Source organism: Macrotis lagotis, chromosome X (assembly GCF_037893015.1).
Source record: "Macrotis lagotis isolate mMagLag1 chromosome X, bilby.v1.9.chrom.fasta, whole genome shotgun sequence".
Classification (NCBI taxonomy): Eukaryota; Metazoa; Chordata; class Mammalia; order Peramelemorphia; family Peramelidae; genus Macrotis; species Macrotis lagotis.
This window is the reverse complement of record NC_133666.1, coordinates 128339537-128363564: the sequence shown is the minus strand read 5'-3', so window position 1 is coordinate 128363564 and position 24028 is coordinate 128339537. Positions and strand designations below refer to the sequence as shown.

At 33.3% G+C, this 24028-nt stretch overlaps 1 protein-coding gene across 6 annotated transcripts in view; it reads right to left on the bottom strand.

The window, feature by feature from the left end:
• Window positions 1-24028, bottom strand: part of TRRAP (transformation/transcription domain associated protein) — a 172466-nt gene that overhangs the window by 123346 nt on the left and 25092 nt on the right. For 4 of the 6 annotated variants that reach the window (XM_074200404.1, XM_074200408.1, XM_074200405.1 and 1 more), the window contains exons 20-31: window positions 23112-23368; window positions 21802-22002; window positions 17712-17863; window positions 16092-16291; window positions 13341-13558; window positions 13035-13241; window positions 10796-11056; window positions 9779-9940; window positions 8928-9024; window positions 5147-5268; window positions 4194-4364; window positions 677-745 (exon numbers count right to left, since the gene is read on the bottom strand). In XM_074200404.1, coding sequence (XP_074056505.1) covers window positions 677-745; window positions 4194-4364; window positions 5147-5268; window positions 8928-9024; window positions 9779-9940; window positions 10796-11056; window positions 13035-13241; window positions 13341-13558; window positions 16092-16291; window positions 17712-17863; window positions 21802-22002; window positions 23112-23368 — 2117 coding nt within the window. The remainder of the gene's footprint in view (window positions 1-676; window positions 746-4193; window positions 4365-5146; window positions 5269-8927; window positions 9025-9778; window positions 9941-10795; window positions 11057-13034; window positions 13242-13340; window positions 13559-16091; window positions 16292-17711; window positions 17864-21801; window positions 22003-23111; window positions 23369-24028) is intronic. The other 2 variants (XM_074200407.1, XM_074200409.1) reach the window with 1 other exon arrangement.

Sequence of the window (24028 nt, the reverse complement as noted above, 5' to 3'; positions counted from 1 at the left end):
ATAACCCAAGCATAACAGTTAGTTGTTACTTACTAAAAATCAACTAGCTTCAAATCTTAATATAAGTATTAATGTTAGATTCAAAATAGTTTTTAAAAAGCAACAGATTATGCTGGAAAAAATGGCATTAGTCAATCAACCTAAAATACTGACAATAAATCTATAAGAATGAATGTAACCCAAAGTATCATTCAACATTCTTCCCACTTCAAGAAATTAACTCAGCATAACAGCAAACTGAAGAGGGAGAAGGACTTCTGGCCTGTGAAGCAAGCCCATTTCAGAGAATCTGTGAACTAATATGAAGGGGAAAAGATTACTCTCATTCTTTAAAATTCTTTAGTAAATTTTACCATATAATGGTAAACATAAACATTAATCCAGCATGTTATAATCAAAAGGAATATAAATTAAGAGGGAAAAAAAGTATAAGAACCAAAATTCTGGAGCTATAAGGCTCCTCAGAGCTTGCCTCTTCCAAGTACATCAAAGCCAGCCAAAATTAAACTTAATTATTAAATAACACTAGTTAGCAAAATTCATTGTCAATAATTACATAAAATGTACCGGACAAAGAAACTACTGCCTAGTCTTTTAGCAAAAACAAAATTTCAGTGTTAACCAAAGTTACAATTAGCAATGCCACCCCTCCCTAAAAATGAATAAGTAAACTTACATTTCCATCACTTCTCTGTCCACCTTTGTGAGTGATAACAACCACTTCCATCCACTTGCGTAGATGTTGCTATTATAAATAAAACATTAAATTTATAATTAGTCAAACTTTATTATGGTCCACAACAACATACATTGCCTCAAATAGCAAATAAACTATTAACTTAGTATCTTTACATTCTTAAGAGAGGTGTTTTCTTCTATATCAGATAAAATAAACGTGACAAGATAAATAAAAGGGTAGAACAATGGTCCCCACACTATGACTCAAATATCATGTTTTAAAGATCCAGAGTCAAAGACTAATAGGGTAAATTCATTTTCCTTTAACAGAGACCACCTAAAATAATTCAAAATTATGCTATAAACAGTTCAGATTTGGGGAAAGAATTGAAATGTATATATATATATATATATATATATATGTATATATATATACATATATATATATATATATATATGTTACTAACATATCACCCTCACCCTCACCACAAATAGTTCATTATCTTCTTAACCCTTAAAAAATAATGCTAAAGACTTCTGACAGACATTCCTGCAATAAGAATGATACCAGTCCAAATAATGATCACAACATCCAAGCAGAAACTAAATTAAGTGCACAAAACTACACAAAAATCAGTCAAGGGGCAAGCAAGGTGGTGCAGTGGATAGAGGACTGGTCCTAGAGTCAAGAGGACCTCAGTTCAAATTTGGCCTCTGCCACTTAAAAATTACCTAGCTGTGTGACTTGGGCAAGCTGCTTAACCCCATTGCCTTGCAAGTCAAAAAAAAAAAAAAAGTGAGCCAGAAGTCCATGACAGTGGATGGAAACCCATAGGAGGGCTCCTGGAATTTAGAAAGAAGGCTTGTCAGCTCTTGAATTAAGAAATCAAAACTCCAGAGTTCTAAGAGAGGGCCTTGAAGAAATAGCTCTTCTTTCAACATGGGTCTATCCTGGAGATGGAGGCCTAGAAGGTTTCCAGATAATCCACATAGGATGAAACATGATCAGATAACCTATCCAAGAATATAGCAGAAGGCAAATTCTGATCCTGGAATAAGGTTTCTATACAGCAACTAAGACTAGAGAGATAAGTAACAAGACAGATGATAAAAAAAATGGAGGTTCAGCAATGTCTAAAAACTCAATCTATAGAAGTTGTAAAATCATAAGCAGAGTATCAAAAGACAGAAAGAATCTTCCATAAGGACTATACGAATATCTAGAAGCAAGGAAGAAAGATGTTAAAAAATGAAATAAAAATTGTGAAGGAAAATAGCTTACAATAGAAAGTATTGAACTTTGTACAAGATATGAATTCGCTAAAAATTAGAACAAAGAGAAATTTTAGACCATAAAAAAGCAAAATTATTACACCAAAATCAAAAGATTGAAAAATTAGAAGACAATATAAGGGACTTATTTTCAAAAACACTTGACCTGGTGGTAAACAAAATGAGAAATAACTTAAGGTTTCTTAAATTAAAGTATTCTTATACTCCCTAAAAACCATGATTTATACATATAAAAAAAAAGCCCAGACATTTATTCAAGAACTCACAAATAGAAACTGCCCAAATCTATTAAAGCTAGAAGGAAAAGTCAAAACAGAAAAAAATAAAACTCTGAAAGAAATTCCAAAACGAACAGTCCTTGAAATTTTTACAGTCAAACTCCTGTGGAGGAAAATATTGCAGGAGCCAAAAAGAGTTCAAGTACCAATGAACTGCAATCAGGATAACCTAAGTACAATTTTCCCATTTAAATAAAAGGAGATCTTGGAAAACAATATTCCAATAGACAAAAGGCTGAAACTTAAAGTCAAACATAATTTATCGTGCAAAACTAAGTATAATCTTACTGGACAAAAAACAAAGACTTCACACCCTTAATGGAACATAGGTCTTTCAAGTATTCCTGGAGAGAAAAAAAATAACATCTAGGCAAAGACATTAAAATGAAAACATAAGAATTAGAAAAGGACTTTAAGAGGAAGAGTTAACAATCCAACAGAGAGACAAGAAACAAGTTTCCAATTCAAAAACTTAATGTCTTTAAAGGGTATCAAGAGAATTGAAATAGAATATTTTTTGAAGGGGGAGGTAGATTGCTCTGTTTTGGAGATGAGATAAAAAAGTAAAGGCAAAAGGAATACACCTAGAATAGAAAAGACAATGTACTATTTTATAAATTCTCATAATTGAGATATGTGAGAAGAATATACAACAAACCTGAAAGAGTAGGAAGGTAGATAAGCATCTCATGAACTTCTTTTTAAAATAGGATAAAGTTAGTTTGAAAATATTCAAACACAGAGTTTGGTATAGAAATATAATGAACTCATTAGGGAAATAGCAAGGGATAAGGAGAAGAGCAGTTAAGTGGGGGGTTAGTAGCTGTAAGGAAATATTGGAAAACAAACTTCCTGATCTCAAAGGAAGAATTAAAAAGGAAAAAAAGAAAAAAAATCAAACTAATGGAATGCCTATCATCTGGGGAGTCATTGAATGAATAAAGGCAAAAAGAATATAATGAAATGTCATTGCACTGTAGAAAAGGACAAAAAAGTGATTTCTGAGAATACAAAAGTGAAGTGAGCAGAAGCAAAACAATTTTATACAGTGATAATACTGTAATGCAAAACAATTTTCAAAGTCTTCAGCATTATAAGATCAAGTCAATGACTAAATTTCCATGCCCCTCCCTCCTGGTGGAGAAGATGGATTCAAAGTGCAGAAGAGAAAGACACTGTTGGTTATGACCACTGTGTGGATTTGTTTTGTCTGACTATGTCTATTTGCTAAAAGATTTAGTTCTTTTTTTTCTGTTTTTAATTGGAGAGGTAAAAATGAGGTCAAAGAAAGAAGAAAAAAAGGAGCTAAGAGCTTTGAAAATTGAATTTACTATTATTATTATAATCAGACAGTATGAAACCAAGATTAAGCTTCATATAAAATGTTCATTTTCATGTGATAAGTTCAGAATAAAAATTTTTTCAAGAAAATAATGGAGACCTGAATCTTGTTCTCAAAAATAGTTAGGTAATAATAACTAAGAATGAGATAGTTAAATTCAAAGCTATTCAGAAAAAGTTAAATATTGTTTTTGATACGAAGTTAGACATTATTGATACCACTGCAAGTAAAGCAATTACATAAATATAATAAACAAAAAGCATCTGCTACACAACTAAATCTAAAATGTTAAACATCTAACCTTTAGGTCAGAGGTAGGTGTGCTGGATTAAACAAACAAGTCATGCTGAAAAGGAAATAATGTGCCATTTTGCATGTGTTATATATACCCCCTCACAGACACACATAAATAGAATTCAAGTAAAACACTAAAGAGTCAAAATTCTTTTTTTTCCTGACCAAAATTAATTAAAAATATCAAAACAGAAAACTTTAATTCACTTGTTAATTCAACAAGAATATGGAAATTCCCTAAAATTTACAGTTTGATTTTTCCCATATAAAAATAAAATAATTCTAATACCTAAATATATATAACTTACCATCATCTGATCACAAAATTTATCATTAAAGGAGTTTGGGAAGAGCCTAGTGACAGAGGTAAGACGATTTACTACATTCAATGTCAAGCTTCGATAATCCCCTAACATCATCAATAAAGGCCTCATGTGTGTGTGAATCTGGTCAACTTCTATTGTAGCACCTTCCAAAAACTGTAAGAAAACAAAACACAGATATTAATAAAATTAAAAACAAAGGTATCTGAAAGACACATAAAGTTTAAACCATTACAGAAACCTGAGTGGAATTAATCTAATAATGTTTTATAGAATGAAAGAAATTTTAAATTATTTTGAATAAATTGGTCATTTACATACTTCCAACTGCTCTCCTAAAAAAATGAGATACCTAAATTTTGATTTCAAGAACAGATCTAAAATATGAAAAATCCAAAAAAATGATAGAACTAGATTTTCATATATAAGGAAAACCAGCAGCTAGAAGCTTAATATAGAAACTGCAATAATATTTTGGGGGGTTTTTTTGGTGAAGCAATGGGGTTATTTTCCCAAGATCACACATTAAGTATCAAGTATCTGAAGCCATATTTGAACTCAGGTCCTCCTGACTCCAACCACCTAGCTGTTCCAGTAATATTTTTAAGATCACTCTCTCTCTCTCTACATATATATATACATATACATATACATATACATATACATATATATATATATATATATAGTACATATATTAGATTTTGTAAGGCAATGGGGTTAAGTGGCTTGCCCAAGGCCACACAGCTAGGTAATTATTAAGTGTCTGAGGCCAGATTTGAACTCAGGTACTCCTGCCTCCAGGGTCAGTGCTTTATCCACTGTGCCACCTATAGCTCCCCCATGACTAGGCTATATTGAGCCTTTGCATGAAAAATTAGAGTTCATCAAAATATATATAAAGAAGGATTTAAAACAAAACTTTTAAAAATGTCACTAACCTTTCTCATGCATGCCTCCCCTGCCTCCTGAAGCTCATTATTTGTTGAATTTAGTGCCTTGAAAAGTGCAGCAATGATTTTCTCCCTGGATTGAGGAAGATAATTGCAGGCAGCAAGAGCATCTTAAAGATAGGGAAGAAGAGAATGTAATCAGTACAATTTTTATTATTAACCTATGATAGTAGGTCAATATTATTCTTGTTTAAAGATTCCTGGTACTAGTGCTCCTTTGTTATCCTAAAATTTCAAAACAGTTAGACCCAATCAACAGCTTATGCCTTTGACAAAAATACAAATTTACATTCTTCCATATTTCTTACTATATTATCTAGAACTGAGTCCAGTCTCAAGAGATAGGCCAAGAGGTCTTTATTCACTTCATCACATGCCAGCAGCCAGCTAGCATCCCCCAACCCAACAAATGGTTATAGAATTAAATGATCCACTAACTAGCTTGAAATCAATTAACCAATCAATAATCATATATTAAGAATCTTCTATGTATCTAATACTGAGAGAAAAAAAGATGAAAATTAAAGTTCTTATCCTTGTTAAACTTACATTCTAATTGGAGGTGAGGGGAGTGGAGAGATCGATCTCTGTATACATAAATACATATAAAATAAATACATGATATTTTCTTGTTAAAACTAAGACTGGAGGCAAGCACGAGTTGCTATAGAGAATGAGAAAAGAACTCATAGAGGAGCTATCATTTGAGGATTCCTAAAGGAAAAACTGAGGAGACAGTGCATTCCAAGGAGAGGGAACAGTCTGGACAAAGAGAGAGAAAGAAGAGATGGAGCGAAGTGTGGTAAGGAAATAGTTTTTCTGGATTATATACTGAACAAAGACAAATGCTAGATATTAAGACACATAAGGGAGGCTATGTGGGGCTTTAAATGCCCTGCAAAGTAATTCTAAAAGTATTAAGGAGCACCTGGATAGGGAAAAATGAAGGTGTCCAGACCCCTGACTTAGGAATATTATTACACATTGGCAGTTGTTTACAAGAGAGAATGTAACTGTGATTCATGGAGACATGATCTTGGAAGAATCAAAATTGCAGGTGATCCAAAGAGTCATTCAAAAAACACATGGTGAGTGTAAACAGACTACTGTAAATTATCAATGATGACATGTAAGAATTCAATAATTCAGGTTAATAAAAATTAAGTACCTAGTGTATATATAAAGTGCTATATATGTAAGGCACTAAAATTGCAAACACAAATAAAATTACCTGCCTTCATGACACTGCAATATTACTAAATTTACATAGATAAATAAATTCAAAAATAGTTTGAAGAAGGAAAGAAAATCATCAACAACTCAGAGGTTCAGGAAAGGCTTTATGGAAAAAGTAGGAGTTAAACAATTCAAAAGGCAGAAATGAGATTGGAATACATTCAAAGGTAGGGAAGTAAGAGTTGAAAGTTCAAGTTTGGGGAATGACAAGTAAACAAATTTTGTGGGTACACAATTCAAGAAAGGGAAAATTTTGAAATTTGTCTAGAATCAAGACTTTGAAGAGCTTTAAATATCAAGGTTAGGGATTTCAATTTTATCCTGGAAGCACTAGAATTACAGATCTGACCAGGAGAGAGACATGGTCAGATCTATGCTTTGCCAGGTGCTAAAGATGTCTCTAAAGAAACTCATGACCAGAATGGGGAATGAGCTGGGCTTAAGAGTCAGGGTTAAGAAATAGACAGTTGGAAAAAAAAACCTTAAAAAAAAAAGAAATGGACAGTTGGAAGTGTTGCTTGGCTATCTACAAAACAGTAAATAATTTGAAGTAATTCTCTAACACATTCATATAGAGGATTAGGGAAGAGAACCATAGACTAAAATCATATTCTATGGGTTGCATTATGTTCTGGTGAAGGAGTGCTCCCATTGATGATATCTCAGATACATTAAAGTACAAGTAATCATTGAAGGCTTTGCCTCAGTCAAACCAAGACATGAGAAAGATCTTAAGCTTAAAAAGGTCAAGATCTCCCACTGTACCCAGGGCCATTTCCAGCTGTCCTAATCTAAAACTTGCCACTGGATCCAGATGGCAGCAGAGGAGAGAGTGAAACTGTTGACAATGCACAGCACCCCCTCTCACTTAAATCCAATTCACTTGCGAGTCATAGCACCACCTTTCTGATATCATGGTCTTCTTCAAGAACCAACAAGAAAACCGAATGAAGTGAATAGATGGGGCGGGGAGACAAGTTAAAAGGTTCCATATATCCAGGGTGAGATGTAATGAGGGTTCAGAATTAGATTGTGACTATGTTGAATAGAGAGGAGAGTGATGAGAAATGTTGTAGCGGTAGAAATGACAAAAAAAGCTGTGTGTATGGCAATGTGGGGAAAGAGAGAGTGAGGAAAAGAAAAAGTTATTGAAATTTTGTCAGGCAATTGGGAAGTCTTACATGAACTGCTACAAACTGAAGTGAGCAGAAAGAGAACAACACTGTATACATTAATAGTAATATTGTAACAATGATCAACCATATGATGATCCAAGAAAATCCCTAAGGGCCTATGATGAAATATATTATATACTTCCAGAGAACATATTCATATATTTATAAATAACATATTTACTTTCACTTTATTTTTCTAGGTTTTCTATTTTCTTTTGCAACATGGCTAATATGGAAATATGTTTTGCATGACTTTACATGTATAATCAATACCAAACTGCTTGCCTGCTAAAGGGGCAGGAGAGGAATGGGAGGGAGGGAAGGAATTTGGAGTTCAAAATTTTTTAAAATGAATGTTAAAAGAGCAGCCAGGTGGCACACTGAATATAACACTGGTCCTGGAGTTCAAATCCAGCCTCAGATATTTAATAATTACCTGTATGTGTGACCCTGGGCAAGTCACTTTAGCCCCATGGCCTTTGCCAAAAAAAAAAGAATGTTAAGGTTTTTACCTGTCACTGGGAAATATTTAACAAAACAAATAAAAATATATTAAAAGGGGGGAAAAAAGAAATTGTCCAGACAAGAGGGGATGAAGGCCTGCACCAGGATGGCAGCAGTGTCAGGGCAAAAAAAGGATATCTAAAAGACATGTTACAAAGCTAAGACTGATCGAACTTGGCAGGTATGGGATATGGGAGGGTCTACTGGGTGAAAGTACATTAATAGTCATAAATGACATACTCATTTGAGCATGAGTGACTAGGAAGATAGTGGTGCCCTCAACAGTTACAAGGAAGTTAGGAAGATGGATTTAGGGGAAAATCAAACTAAATTTAAGATTACTACAGAACATTCAATTCAAGATGTAAAAGGGGCAGTTAGACTGAGAGTAGAGAAGAGAGTTTAGAATTAAGGAGAGTGATTAAGGTTGGATAAACAGATTTAAGATTCACCTGCAGAGGGGGTGATAACTGAATCCATGGATTCTAATGAGAACATCAACAGAAAAAGTATAGAAAAGGGAGGAACCAGGATAAGGCTGTGCGGGATACCCACAGTTATTACCATGTGTGACTTGGATGAAGATCTAGCAAAGGACAAAAGAAGCAGCCAGACAAGTAAGAAGAGAACCAGGAAAAAAAAGCAGTGTCATAAAAATATCTAAGAGAATTAAAAAAAAAAGAGGGACACAGTATCAAAAGCATTAGAGAAATCAAGAAAGACAATGATTGAGAAAAGGTTTTTAGATTTGGCAATTAAGAGATCATTTGAAATTTTAAAGTGAACAATATTATCAGTTGAATAATGAAGCCATGAAGAGTTAGACAAGACAGAACAACAACCACTTAACTTACTTAATGCTGCAATTCGTAAAGGTACAAGTGATGGAAGACTTTTGTAACATGGTAGTTTCATTAAGGCAACATCTTCAGCCTCACACAAATTTAACAACTGAAAAATAAAGATAAAATATCAATTTATTCTGGTGATCAGAAGACATTTATAATAGTCTTGCAAACAACTACAGAAATCAATCTTCTGTATTACACTTCAACAACAATGAATTACTTTCAAAATTAAATTTAAATTGGTTGCCAGTTCAATCAAAAAGCAATTAAATCAAACAAAAATTTCAAATCAAGGTATCAAAATGTTACTATGCTTCTTTCTTCTAAGAAAGAATAACCAGAGTCTCAACAAAGCAATTATTTCTGACACTAAAGTAAACTTACGCAGATATAAATACACAATATCATATTTGCTCACATTATTCTCCCTTCAGAGGAAAGATTCTTTCTGGCTACCTAAACCCAATGACTCTTCTATTACCATTTCAAATTGTACTTACATAATAAAATTTTCTCTGATAACTCTGGTGTGTGACATTCTAAAAACTTCTAGGATTTACATCATTACTCTTTGGATCAGTACATAGTTTGTTTTTATTATGAATGTCTTGGCTCTGAATGACTATAAGCACCTTGATGAAATGATCTATCTTATACCACAAAATGTGGGTCTGTAAAAAATATTCTTTTCCAAGTTTGCCTTCTAATTAGGAATATGGTCCCATGCCAACATTCAAAGCCTCATTCTTAGTCAAACTCTTAAAACTTAATAATGGTTGTTTAGTCTATTACTACACACCCATTTCTTTAAAAAAAAAAAACTTCAAGCACACCATGAAATATAAAAAGTTCTATACCTCGGTATAGAAAACTTTGTGTTCTACCACATTAAGATCCATTGTAAACAGTCTGGGTTGTAAAGTTGTACAAAATGTGTTTCCTTCCATTAGGCCAATCTGGGCATTTGCAGGTTGATGTCTAAGTAAATGCTTTTTAGGTGGAACCATATCTTGAAGAACCTACAAAGAAAATACAAAAAAGAAATATAAATAACAACAATATTTAAAATATTTTTTAGGGGCGGCTAGGTGGCGCAATGGGGATAGAGCACTGGCCCTGAAGTCAGGAGTACCCGAGTTCAAATCTGACCTCAGACACAATAATTACCTAGCTGTGTGACCTTGGGCAAGTCACTTAACCCCATTGCCTTGCAAAAAACCCTAAAAAAAACAAAACAAAACAAACAAAATATTTTTTAAATTTTATTTAAAATTTTTAAATGATTGTTTTGAGTAAAACAAAAATCTGATTTTTTTATTAGAATAAATGTTTTTCACCCAACCTAAAGAATATAAGTTATGATTAATACTACAAATTCATCATGAGTCTCCAAAGCAGACTTACAGAGGAATCTACAAACTTTAAGCTGTTAATTTTTTTCTACGTTTCTCCCTCTTTTGATCCATCTTTTCCCCTACCTATCTAAACACGGGGTTGAAATCCTTCCCTCTCCCTTTAAATTCTTAGTTGAAGTAAATAAGAGTTTCAACATCTATTTTAAAAGAACATTTCCTTTACTTGATCCTTCTCTCTCTCCTTCTAGTCTACTTTCAATTCTGGTCATCAAATCATGGGCTATCTCTCTTACTTTAAAGTTACAGATTTACCAATTCATACAACCCAGAAAATAAACAATCTTTTCAAGTTGGCAAAGTTACCAATCCTAAGAAATGGGAAGATAGCAAAGGGTGCTATGAAATCTGTATGAGAATACAAATCAAAATTCACACTTGAAATTACTAAATTTCAAAATTAAAAAGAAATAACTTAGAAAATTTTGCATATTGCCCCAATTTCAATGAAAAACATCTCACCTCTTTATGAGGTTCCATAATCACAGTCACACTTTTTCCAGTAACCTGGGCCAGCACCTGAAGTGAATGCATAGCTTGTTTCCTTACAGTGGAATTTGGAGAGGTGACTTCTCGAACTAAATCATGTGTTACATGATGGAAAGATTTTTCCTGAGCTGAAAGAATCTCTTCAGATTTTTCCTCATCTTTCAAAGGAGTTGCACATCTTATCAATAGCTGCTCCAAGGTTGTCTTTGCCATAGCAACTGCTCCATTGGAAACCTACGAATTCATGAACACATTAAAATCAGAGATTTGACTTGAATGAGTAACAGTCATCTTATCATGCAAAAACAAAAATGCAAATAACTCTGCTAAGTACAAAACTAATTAAAATGTGCTTTTGAACTTATCTGCAGAACACTAAAGTCTTTACTAAATAAAATGTTATTATTGAGGGCCATGTCCAAATACTGTTAATGTAAAGAAAACCACTTTACAACTCCAAGAAGGAAATTCTATGGAATGGGATCTTGTGATTTTTTTTAAATTTCTTTAAGGCAATGGGGTTAAAGTGACTTGCCCAAGGTCACACAGGCAATTATTAAGTGTCTGAGGCAGAATTTGAACTCGGGTCCTTCTGACTCCAGGACCAGTGTTCTATGCACTGTGCTACTTAGTTGCTCCTGGAATGGGATCTTGTTATGAGGGGTTCCTAAGTTTACATACTATATAGTTCAGCACAGCATGTGTTTAGACTATATAACCTCATTATTTTTCTGAGGCTGTATTTTCTAAACATTTGCAGTTCTTAGCAGTTTTATTTATATGCAAGCTTATCAACAACTCTCTCAAAATTCAGTTTAAAGTTAACTAACAAAACATATAAATGCTTATTATGTGAGATACCATGATAAGTACTAGATATACAAAGGTAGAAATTTATTACAAAGGGAATTTATCAACTGGAGTAAAGCTGAACATTGGAAAAGAAGAGCTGCCAACAGTATGAAACAGAAAGACCAGTTAGGTGAGAGAAAAGAAGATATAGGGCAACCACTGTGGGAAGTGTGATAAGGAATAAACAGGATTTAAATAAAAGATCTCCAAGGCAAAGACAAGAGTAGAGTTGAATTTAGAGAGCATAATTTGTAGTCAGGCATCAAAGTTTCATGACTTTGTCTAGCAGCAACTGGCTACTCAGAGAAGGAATGCTCAAGGAAAAAGCAAAAGTTACACAGGGTTACTAGTTTGGTTTAGCAGAATAGAAACTGATTGGAGCATCAAGGAAGCAAGACTGAAAGGTAGAGCAAAGGACAATATCTAATTTGCAAAGAGCAAAGCAGTAGAGAAGACCAGAACATAGGAATAGGAATAATAGGAAGAGCAGGGGAGGGGAAAATAAAAGCTAAGGCTTAGAATAAGGGAAAAGACAAGGTAAGAGAGAAGTAATAGAATGAGAGGTCAAAAAAGCACGAGATAGAATTTCCAAGGCAATATATTGGATATGGAACAGTTTTAAGTTAAGATAAGATCTAATAGGTGGATGATATTGAAGGGAAATAAAAATGTGAGGAGCTGAGAAATTCAAAAAATTGTTTCAGAAGAATGAAATTTATGAGGAACTCTAATATTAAATTTTAATTAATTTTATCTTTGTTACCCCTACTGCTTACTAAATAAGCAGGTGCTTATAATGGTTTGTAGAATTGAATTGACAGGACTCTATTTTATGTTCTTATCCATTCTCTTGAGACCAGTATTATACAAATAAATAGTCTTCATGAATTCTATTAAGTTTAAACCCAGTGGCCTATATTTTTTCTTTATTTACTAATGGTTGCAATCTCATTCACACTGCTTTCACTTGAAGACTCTGAATCATGATTAGTTTGGTGATTGTGCTTGGCAATTCAAACACAAGTTTTATCTAACTATATCTATCTGTCTATCCATCCAATGTAAATTTATTAACAAATAGTAGAATAAACTTTCTGCCCTGTTTTCCTCATAAAAAAAAGTCAAAAATGGACACTGTTCTGAAAGCAGAATATCAAATTTGGGAAAAAATAATTGTACTTTTGATTTTTTAAAACAATAACACAACATCAAATGTAAAAGCTACAAGAAGTCAACTATTAAAAATAAAAGACACAAAACTGTGAATCAAAACAACTGAATTATCTAAATATTACACTAAAACTATGTAGTACTCAGTTACTATATAAAAATCAAAAGTACAAGTTGAAATCATCCATACATTAAATACCTCTCCAGTCAGGTCCATCATCACAAAAAGAAGGGCTTTAAGGAAAGTCTGTTGGTTCTGAAGGACCCAGATGAGAGGTAGTCGTTCCATGAGGAATTTAATAGACACCACACCCCCTAGTTTTGCATACCAAGCTTGTTCATAACAGCAAGCACACAAACGTTCCACAATGTAAGAAAACAGGGGAAGCTGACAAGCCTAAAACAAAGGAACATAGAAAATTAATGCTTTGTGTGAGAAATATCTAACAGCATTACAACAGAAATAGAATAAATTTCACAAATAAATAGCACTTACCCTTTCCTTTGAGCCCAGAATGATACTTGCCACATCAAATATGACAGCTAGAGCTACCTCCCCTATTTTACAAAGTTCCTTCTCCTCATATGCCATACAAATCGCTATTGCATCAATAAGCACCAAAGGATCCATTCCCTTTGACCCATTTTCTTCACTATGAAACATGGCTGTGCTGGGTTGACTTCCCACTTGGTAGCACTGTAGCAAAAAAGGTCCTAAAATGAGGTTTTAAGGAGGGGGTAGAAAACAGAGATCAACAAATAAATAAATATGGGTTTTTAAAAAATTAAAGTGATCAAAAATAAAAACCAACAGAATTCTACTGCTTTTATAATGACAGTAGACATCTATATGTCTTTCCATTTTCCACATTTTAAATTTCAATAGTTTCTGAAAAAACACAGAAGGAAGGTTCTAGAGACATTTTTAAATTCCATATGAACAAAACTAAGTGATTTTGTTCATAGTGACACAGTTAGCAAGGACAAAAGCAGGTTCACAGCTTGGGTCTTGCTCAGGTCAAGTAGCATTCTCTCACACTACTACCTTTTATCTGATCCTGAAAATCTTTAACTCTCAAGCTACAGAATCATGAGAATTCAGGAGTGGTACACTGAAGTCTTAATTCCTTTAAACTGTGTAACAAAAATTACATACAAACCACAAGGGATAGTCTTTTAATTCTTTTCTTCATAAAGCATGTCACTATCATCTCAATCAAAGCTAAATAATAGTTTTAATAAGATTCTTAAATGGGCAATGAAAGATAATAGCTATAAAAATTTTAAGAGTCATTATAAAAATAATTGATTTCTGTCACATGCTCAAAAAATTTCCTGTCAGAGAGCATCACATTAAGTTATGATGGGCTCTAACACTTACTAGACAAATACTAAAAACAGCTGGTATCAAATGTCTCCAATGTCCTCAGTATGATGCCAGGTAGTATGTAGGATGGGTTTTGTGACCAGACCTGTTATTTCCTAAGTGTATTCAACTCCTAAGGAAGTACTTTTTCTACCCAACACAAAGTGTCACTTTCTCTCTAAGTTTCAGAACACTGAAAGGATAATTTGCCTGGTCTCATTCAATCAGTACATGTCAGAACCAGAATAGGAATTCAACCTTTCCTGTCTCACTCCCAGGCCAGTTCTCTACTGACTCTGTCGTGAGTGTCAAACTTAAATAGAAATAGAGTCACAAACAGGTACATAAGGATCTCTACAGGCCAACATACTGACTTAGAAAACCACAAACAATCTATTTTACTTTTATTTATTTTGTTAAATATTTCCTGATCCCATTTAAATCTTCATCTGAACACCCTATTTGACACCTCTGCCTTGATGCCTCACAGTACAGTAGGAGTTCCCAACTTGGGACAAATTCACCCCTCTCCCCCCAGAATAAAATAAAATTGTCAAGGAGGCACAGAAATCTTAATAAATTATTATGTTATCCTACTGGACAGTTCCAAAAAGTGGTAGTTAGTGAAAAATTGTTATGTACTGGATAAAATTTTCTGTATAAAAAATTAAGCAATTTTATTTCCTATATATACATACATAGTAAATACTATTTCCTTTCACAGTGATTGGGGGTATGGGAAGGTTTGCACTAAGTCCTGCTAAAGGGGATAACACCACAAACACAGTCAATGCCAGAAATTAAGTTTGGAATCTAGTTGTGGAGATCAAATTAATATAATTGAAGCAAATATGCCTATTGAACTGGTAGAAAGAGATTATAGATGCCAGGCAGGTCAGAAACAAAGAAAATAAGGCAGGAATAAGTACTGTATTCTCAGGTCATGATGAGAAAATTGGCCCTGCACAATCAGACACTAACTGGTGAGTGTTACTCAATAAGGAGGTATTATGAGATAGTTGGATATATTAATGTCACACTTCAAATGAGATAGACAACAAATAAGTAAGTTTTTATACTTTATATCAATGCTCTCATAATTATTCATCTAGTTTATACAAGAATCAGATCCAATGGAGCTTCTGAGGGTGGGGAGTGGGGAAGATGGTGTCAGAAAGATATAAAAAAATTTTTAAGATTTGCTATAACATAATCCCCAATAAGTGGTCAAAGGATACATAGAAGCAGTTTTCAGGTAAAGGAATCAAATCTATCTATAATCATATGAAAAAAATGCTCTAAATCACTACTGACTAAAGAAATTCAAATTAAAACAGCTCTGAAATATCACTTCATACCTATCAGATTGGCTAATATGATAGAAAAGATTGGGTATGCCCATCAATGAGGAAATGGTTGAACAAGTGGTAATATGTGATTTTGATAAAATATTATTGTGCTATAAGAAATGACAAGCTTTTAAAAACATGGAAAGACTTAGACGAACATATGCAAAAGGAAGTGAGCAGAACCAGGTGAGCATCATATACAGTAACAATATTTTATGATGATCAACTGTAAATGACTTGACTAATATTGGAAACGTTTTGTATGACTGGAGTTGTATAACCTATATCAAATCATTTGCCAGAGGAGGGAGGGAAGAAGAGAAACTGGAACTCTATTTTTTTTAATTGTTAAAAATTATTTTTATATGGAATTGGAAAAAATGAACTATTTTTTAAAAAAATGTCTGACCACACTGCTAAAATGCCATTCATTGTATACCTGGAGTTTAAAAATAATAGCCTAAAACAGACTTCAAAGTCTCAAATATATCATTTACAATAAATTCAAGTGACTTTAACATACTGTACTTACCACACTGTTGGGCTACTGCTACCATAGTATAGTGACGAATTAAGCTGGCTACAAAAGGCAGAGCACTAGGTCGAAGATCCTTGATGACAGCAGACATGAATGCACCAGTCAATGCTTGTTCAAAAGTTTTACGGGCTGGAGTATCTTGTGCTTTATATCGATGTGAAATAATTACACTAGGTATGGACTTCTCTGTAAAGCTAAAAGACAAAATTACATCTATTATCATAACCCTAAACAACTATGCTGGCAATTCAACTGTAATCATTACAGGCTTCATTTACAACTTGCATGTCCTCCTTGTTCAGATACTACTGACTCACTTCATTTACTCCACTTTAATTTTATCAAATCCTAGTCTCAAATATAATAGATGGTTTAATTTCAAGACAAACATTTACAGTCAATAGCTCAAGGAAAGAAAAATATATTTCAAAGAATATTTAAGCATTTTACACCAAAAGAAGGAATAAGTACAGAAATGTTTTATGAGATTATTCAAAATCGTAAAAAGCATGAATGGCTTAGCCCTACCTAAATTTATTTATAAAATATCTTGAATGATTTTTTTGACACTGAATTTTCATTTAGTATATTAAAAAATACCAGGGATTTTACTGTAAAAATTACATATACATTTTCTGTGAAGGTTTTCTTCCTCTTCCCTTCTGGATATTATTCCCATTATTAAACCTTTGTTCACAGTTTATTGATATCCTATTACTATGAAGACAACTTAAAACTAAAAAATTTCTACCAAGGCTGGGAGAGTCTTCTTAAACATCAGTTGTTCTATAGGCTGCTCTTATAGAAATCATAACATTTCTAATTACTATGAGAAGACAAATAACAACAGATATAAACAATTCTACTAACAACTAAAAAAGGAAATTTCTCCACGATTTTAAGAAAATCAATTAAACGACAATAAGGAAATCACATTGTTTAAAAAATCAAGAACTATTTTTATTATATTAAAAGGATATATGTACTTTTCAACAATAAAGTAGAATGGACCTTTATTATTGAGATTCTTTATTTGTAAAGTAGGTTCTTCTTACATCTCAAACAAAAGTTATCAAAGACATCATTTTATAATATAATGTGCTCTTACCCAAAAGTTATTTCTATGGTATGAACTCAGGGCATGTACGAGCAAGGTTCCTTCCACTTTAAAATTCTATAATCAAAGTAATAAGTGGTCTCATGAGTGGAATGAGACCACATTCCATCATTCAGGATGCTTCACATAATTCTTAATGGAGTCTATGATTACATTAAGTTTTTTGGCTCATATTAAGCTTTTATTCAAGTAGTAATTGGCTGTCCAGTCAACCAATATGTCAAGAATACATAGGTAGAAGACAATCTGTTGATGGTATCATTTATGGGTCCATCAAAGCCTGAAATGTCAGTATTATCTTTGAGTACTTGTTATCATACTAACTGATTGATAGCTTCATATATTACTAGGTTAAAAAAAATCAATCTCTTAAGTCTGAAGTTTTGTTCAACATTGGCCAGAAAATAAGCCCAAGTTGCCCTCTCTATTCCTAATTTCTAAAGAAAATTATATAGACACATCACACTCCACTTTATAATCTGAAATTACCAACATACTTTGGATGTGCAAGGAGCTGATATAAGGCATGTTTATTATCATCCAAATTCATCATGGCTACTAAGAAGCATTTTATTACTTCCCAAGCTTGCCTCCGATAGTATGGTTCTGTGTTTGCACTTTTCAGGCAGTCCAAAGCCGTTTCTATGGCCTGCAATTAAAAAAACAAAACTTTTTACATAAATAAATAAATATATACGTATGTGTATATATAAATAATATTGAAGAGTACTAAAAACTTTACAATATTAAAAAACTTAACATCTATCTAAAGCCACAACCAAGCCCAATATGTATTGTCATATGACAATAAAATATTATTGAAGGAAACCTGTAGAGGAATTTTTTTAAGAGGAAGGAATTATATGAAACAAAGTATTCCCTTGTTCAGTTGACTATAAAATGAAATTCAATTATTTGTGTATAAATAATAAATGAAATCATGCATGTCCCTTGTTATAAGAAATTAATGTTTTCCCTTTGGAAAAATAATTTTTTGATAGATTAACTATATGTTCATAATACCCATCAAATCACTTATCATCATCATCTTATCAAAGTCCCAATGAAAAGAACAGTGAGCTTTTTTCAGACTAATGAAATGGAACTTTTCTTGTAAAAGACTAAAAGGAAAGATGAATTTCTTATTCTTTTATTTTATTTCCAATTTTTTAAATTGTTTTTTCAATGCTTATGAAGTGCAATATAAATTCCTAGTAATCATATCTAGAAAAAGACAAATAATTTGGAATTCTTTAAACCTTTTAATATAAGTTTTAAAATATATTATTTTTAAAAGTTTAAATTATTAAATAATTAAATTATTATTATCAAATTATTTTTAAAAGTTTAAATTATTAAGAAACTGATTTAAAGTTTAATTAGAATATAGGGGGAAATTTTTGTTCTACTATACTATTTTATATCTTAAGTGTAACAACAATGGCTATTACTGAAACATATTATAAATTCGGGATTTCTGAGCATTTTTTCCAAATTAGCAATGTTGGCAGATTATTAAAACTATTATTCCAATTTAAGGAATATATTCCTAAAAAAAATTCCTTCAAGAATTTAAGGAGGGGCAGCTAGGTGGCGTAGTGGATAAAGCACCAGCCCTGAAGTCAGGAGTACCTGGGCTCAAATCCGGTCTCAGACACTTAATAATTGCTGTGTGGCCTTGGGCAAGCCACTTAACCCCGTTTGCCTTGCAAAAAAAAAAAAAACAACCCTAAAAAAAAAGAATTTAAGGAAAAATGCTGCCTTAAAAAAACTACTTCAAGAATTAGTGATGAGGGGAGGAGCCAAGAAGGCAGGATAAGAACAGTCTTTCCCAGGAGCTCTCTCCAAAATATGTCAAAAACCTTAAAATTATGACTAAATTTTCAAGAGACAGAACCCACAGAAAGATCCAGTGAGCCAATTCTCTAGCTCAAGGTAACCTGGAAGCTCTGTTCCATGGGGTTGGAGGAGGCAGCAGCTGCTGGCTCCCAGAAGTAGAAGCAGTTTCCTGACCTGCCAGCCCAAGGAATACTGAACACAACTTGGAAGATCAGCTCTGCAAAAGCGAGTGTAAAGCCCAGGCCAGCTTGGTACCAATGCAGCTGTGGCCCTCAGCATATCCCAGATCCAAGGAAATGGAAGCATACCTGTTTAGCCACCCCAGCAACTGCTCCCAGAGTGCTCAATCCACAGAAGGTAAGGGGGCGGGGGGCAATTGTCAAGGTCTCTCCTTTGACCCTAGGACAGGACTCTTGTGCTTTTCCCATGCTCAAATGCTGGTCACAGTCTAAACCCCCATACTGCCATAGCAGAGCAAGAACCCTCCTCACAGCTCCAAGGCAGAGGGGAAGGGTTATGGCAGTCAGAGCCTCCCATAAGACCTTAAAGGAATTGAGTTCCTTGCAGGGGTGTCCCAATAATACTCAAAAGCTCAGGAAGCACCCCAAACCAGGTACAGGCTGGGGAAATGAGTAAACAGGAAAAAAAGGAACTTGACCATAGACAATTACTTTGGTCCCATGGAAGATCAAAACACACACTCAGAAGATGACAAAGTCCAAGCTTCTGTATCCAAAGCTCCAAAATAATAAGAGTTGGGCTCAGGCTATGGCAGAGCTCAAAAGATTTTGATAATCAAGTATAAGGGAGGCAAAGGAAAAATCAGAAAGGGAAAATAAGAGAGTTGCAGGAAAACCATGAAAACCAAGTCAGCAACTTAGTCAAAGGAGATCCAAAGAAATGCTGAAGAAAAACCACACATCAAAAACCAGTCTAGGTCAAATGGAAAAAGTAGTCTAAAAAGTTAATGAGGAGAAGAATAACTTAAAAAGCAGAACTGGCCAGAAAAGGGGAAAAGAAAGCTATCTGAAGAAAACAACTCCTTCAAGTGTAGAATGGAACTAAAGGAAGCTTTGCAAGGAATCAAGAAACAATTAAATGATACCAAAAGAATGAAAAACTAGAAGAAAACATGAAATATCTCATCGAAGAAAAAAAAACTGACCTGGAAAACAGATTCAGAAGAGACAATTTAAATTACTGGGCTACCTGAAAGTCATGATCAGGAAAAGAGCCTTGACTTCACTTTAAAAGAATTTCTACAGGAAAACTGCCCTGATAGCCTAGAAGCAGAGGACAAAATAGAAACTGAGGGAATCCACCCATCTCCCCTGGAAAGAGAACAAAAAAAAAAAACCCAGGAATATTTTAGCCAAATTCCAGAACTCCCAAGTCAAAGAGGAAATATTACAAACATCCAGAACAAAAGAAGTCAAATATTGTGGTGCTGCAGTCAGGATCACACAGGACTTAGCAACATCCATATTAAAGGCTCACAGGGCTTGGAATATGCCCTGCTTATTGCACCACTCAGCTGCCCCACAGCATACTTTTGAAGAGGGACAGTAGGAAAGGAGAGAGAAAATATATTAAATTGCAGTGGGGAGGAATGGATGGAGGGAATTACAATCAGCAATGGCAACTGTGGAAAAAATAGGGAAGTACTTCTCTGATGGATTTATGATAAAGAATGTGATCCACCCCAGAGACAGAGATGATGATATCTGAACAAACTGAAGCATGTTTTATTTTTCTCTTTCTTTCACTTTATTTCTTGTGAGGCTTTTTACTTTTGTGGGAGGAGTGGGGATTATTTACTCTTACAACAAGACTATTTTAGTAATGCATAAATAAATAAAAATGCAAATAAGAAAAAGAATTAGTGATAGGGGGCAGCTAGGTGGCACTGTGGATAGAGCACTGGTCCTGTAGTCAGGAGGACCGGAGTTCAAATACAGCTTCAGAAACAAAATAATAGCCTAGCTGTGGGGCCTTGGGCAAGACACTTAATCCATTGCTTTAAATAGATAAAAAATAAATTTAAAAAAAGAATTAATGATACATTTTGGTGAATATAACCTATGGTGCCAAGAACAATCATCAAAGATAGGCAAATTCAAAAGAAAATGAGGAAGAATTGAGGGCAACATCAATATGAGAATGTACTGTAAGAAATGCTGGATGTGATTAAAACAGAGAAGCATGAATGTTGAATGAAGAAAGCAGTCATATAAAAGGACTACAACAATGTAAATGGAAAGAACAAAAGAAACAATGCTATGAAATTATAATGACTAAGCTCGACCACAAAGACCAAATTTTAGAAAGCATCTCTCATTAGCTCTTTTCAGAGACTGGAAATATCTGCATGGGGGCCATGGAAATGAATATTCAATATAAGCAAGCATACTAAATGTAACTTTTTGTTATGATTTGTTCATTAGTTTTGCACAAACTTTTCATCTTCCTTTTATTTTCTATTCTATGGGATGACTTTTTAGATTCTATCAGAAATGAAAGTGAGGTAGAAACAAAAAATATTCATAAAAATTTGTTATTGTTTTTTAAAAGGCAAACCACCTAGCAATGTTCTATTTCATGCTATAAGTCTCACTTCATCCCTATCTCATGTGCATATTCTGGTTGGTTTATTAGTATACATCCATAAAATATTTGAAGTTCTAAAACTTTTAATCTTAAGAAAATTAAATAACTTAGTTAAATAACCTCAAAAACATTTAACTTTACCTTTTCCATTGGAAGTTGAATGGATGCTTTACAGTCTGAAAACTCTACTGTGATACTAGGTCCCTGAATTTCAGTTACAACATACTGAAGCTTTTGAGATTCTTTTAACATTTTCCTGTTACTTCCACCAAATTTACCAAGTACCCTGTAGGCCACATGAGAAATGCTATCTGCAGGATTCCTTAAGGTACGCCACAAAGCCTAAAATCAAAATAACATTTTTAAACATAAGGAATTTTCAAATTTTATCACCATATCATAAATATTTAAACATTGTTTCAATTTACTCCACAAAATTTTCAAAAGACTTGGTAAAAAAAATTAAGAAATCAAAAATCACTATATTTCTGAATCTAGTCTTTTAAATTGTTTCTTAGTCACTTAGCCTGCCATAATAATCTTAGACTATATTATTTTGCTCCATGAATGGGATCATGCAAGATTCCAAGAGCTCTTATTCTTCTTGCTTTAAGCTATTTTCCAGTTAGATCACTGACAAAAGGCAGAAAGTTGTTTTAATTTTAAATACAGAGAATTTTAAACTGTAATAAGCAAAGTGAGGAAGTATCTTCTGAAATATTCCTTTTTATTATTTTTATTTGTTCATAGCAATAATTCACATTTATACCTTATCAGAGATTACAAAAAAAAGCTCTCTTTGTCTTATCATACAGATAGTACATCCTCATTTTACCATTGAAGAACGGGAGGCTCAGAAAGTTTAAGAGCCCAAGAAAACAGGGCTAGTAGGTATCACAGCTAATATTTAAACTCAGGTCTCCTGACTCCCAATCAATGCTTTTCCGTATGTCATGCTATTGTTCATTCCTTTCTACTATTCTCCTACCACAGAAAAGAAAATACCTCTATTTCCTACTTCTTCAAATAAAGAGTTTTTAGTTACATGTCTAAGTCATCTGGAGTTTCTGAAGTCTCAAGAGTTAAAATAAGAAGAGTGGACTTTATATCTATCCTTTTAGTATTGTGAATATAAAACAGAACAATCCAATCAATAGTCATATGATTTTCAATTACTTGTCTATTACAATACAATAATATATATGAAAACAATTTAAAATATGCATAACATTGCTTACTCTCAAAAATATCTTAGTAATATCCTATAATTCTTCACATACCAGTGTAATTCAAAAGTAAACTGAAAAATCACATCTACTTTAGGAGAGAACCTAAAATAATGGCCTTACAGCATGACTAAAAATTTAAGCTTCAAAATGAAAAGATACAAAATGAAATAGATACAAAATGAAAAAGAAACAAAATGAAAAGATACAAAAATTTCATATTACCTGCATGAGTTCAGCCCGCACTGGTTGAATGTGATCATAAAGAAAGTCTGGCTGGAGATTATCTACACATAATTCAAGAGTCCGAAGGCCTTGGCTAACAAGTGTTTGAGATCCATTAAGAGCAGATACTAAGGGATCCATTAACATTGGTAGATATGGTAGAAGAGAGCTCAGTCGAACTGGTACAGTAAGGCATAGTTCTACAAATAAATCTTTCATGTGTTGCTTGTGGAGGCCACTTTGTAACATATTAAGTCCTATGGGGGGGGGATTTAAAGTAAAATTAACAACAAAAAATATTTGGTAAAATAGTAATAATAGCTAGAATTTATATGTCCCTTAAAGATTTTCAAAATAATTTACAAATATCTCATATTATACTCACAACCCTGAGAAGCTATATTTTCATTTTATAGCTGAAGAAATGGAGTTAGACACAAGTTAAGTGATTTTAGAGTCACAGAACTAGTAATCTGTATCTGAGGTTAAATTCACACTGATTTAAACTTAGGTTTTCTTAATTTCAGGTTATTCACTTTCTATGGCCCAAGGCACCTAGTTTTCTCTTCAGTTCATTCACACTTCATGATTAAGTGCTTAAAATTTGTGTGTATGAATGGATGTAATAAGAAGACTAAGATTATTAAAACTAAGAGCTTATAGAAGTAGCAGAACAACTGAAGATAAGATTGTACTTGATCTATCTCTTGGATAACTGACCACAGGATTTCCTGTACACAAGAGTTAATAAGCATTGACTGTTTATTGTGAAAAATGCTATATTTGAGATTCTTTTGAGAAAAGGTGGGAGAAAAAAGAGAAGACAAGAAGTTTACAACCTAAAGGAGATGTGTGACCTTGAGCAAGTCACTTAACCCCATTGTCCACCCCAAAAAAAACTGTTCATATAGTTCAAA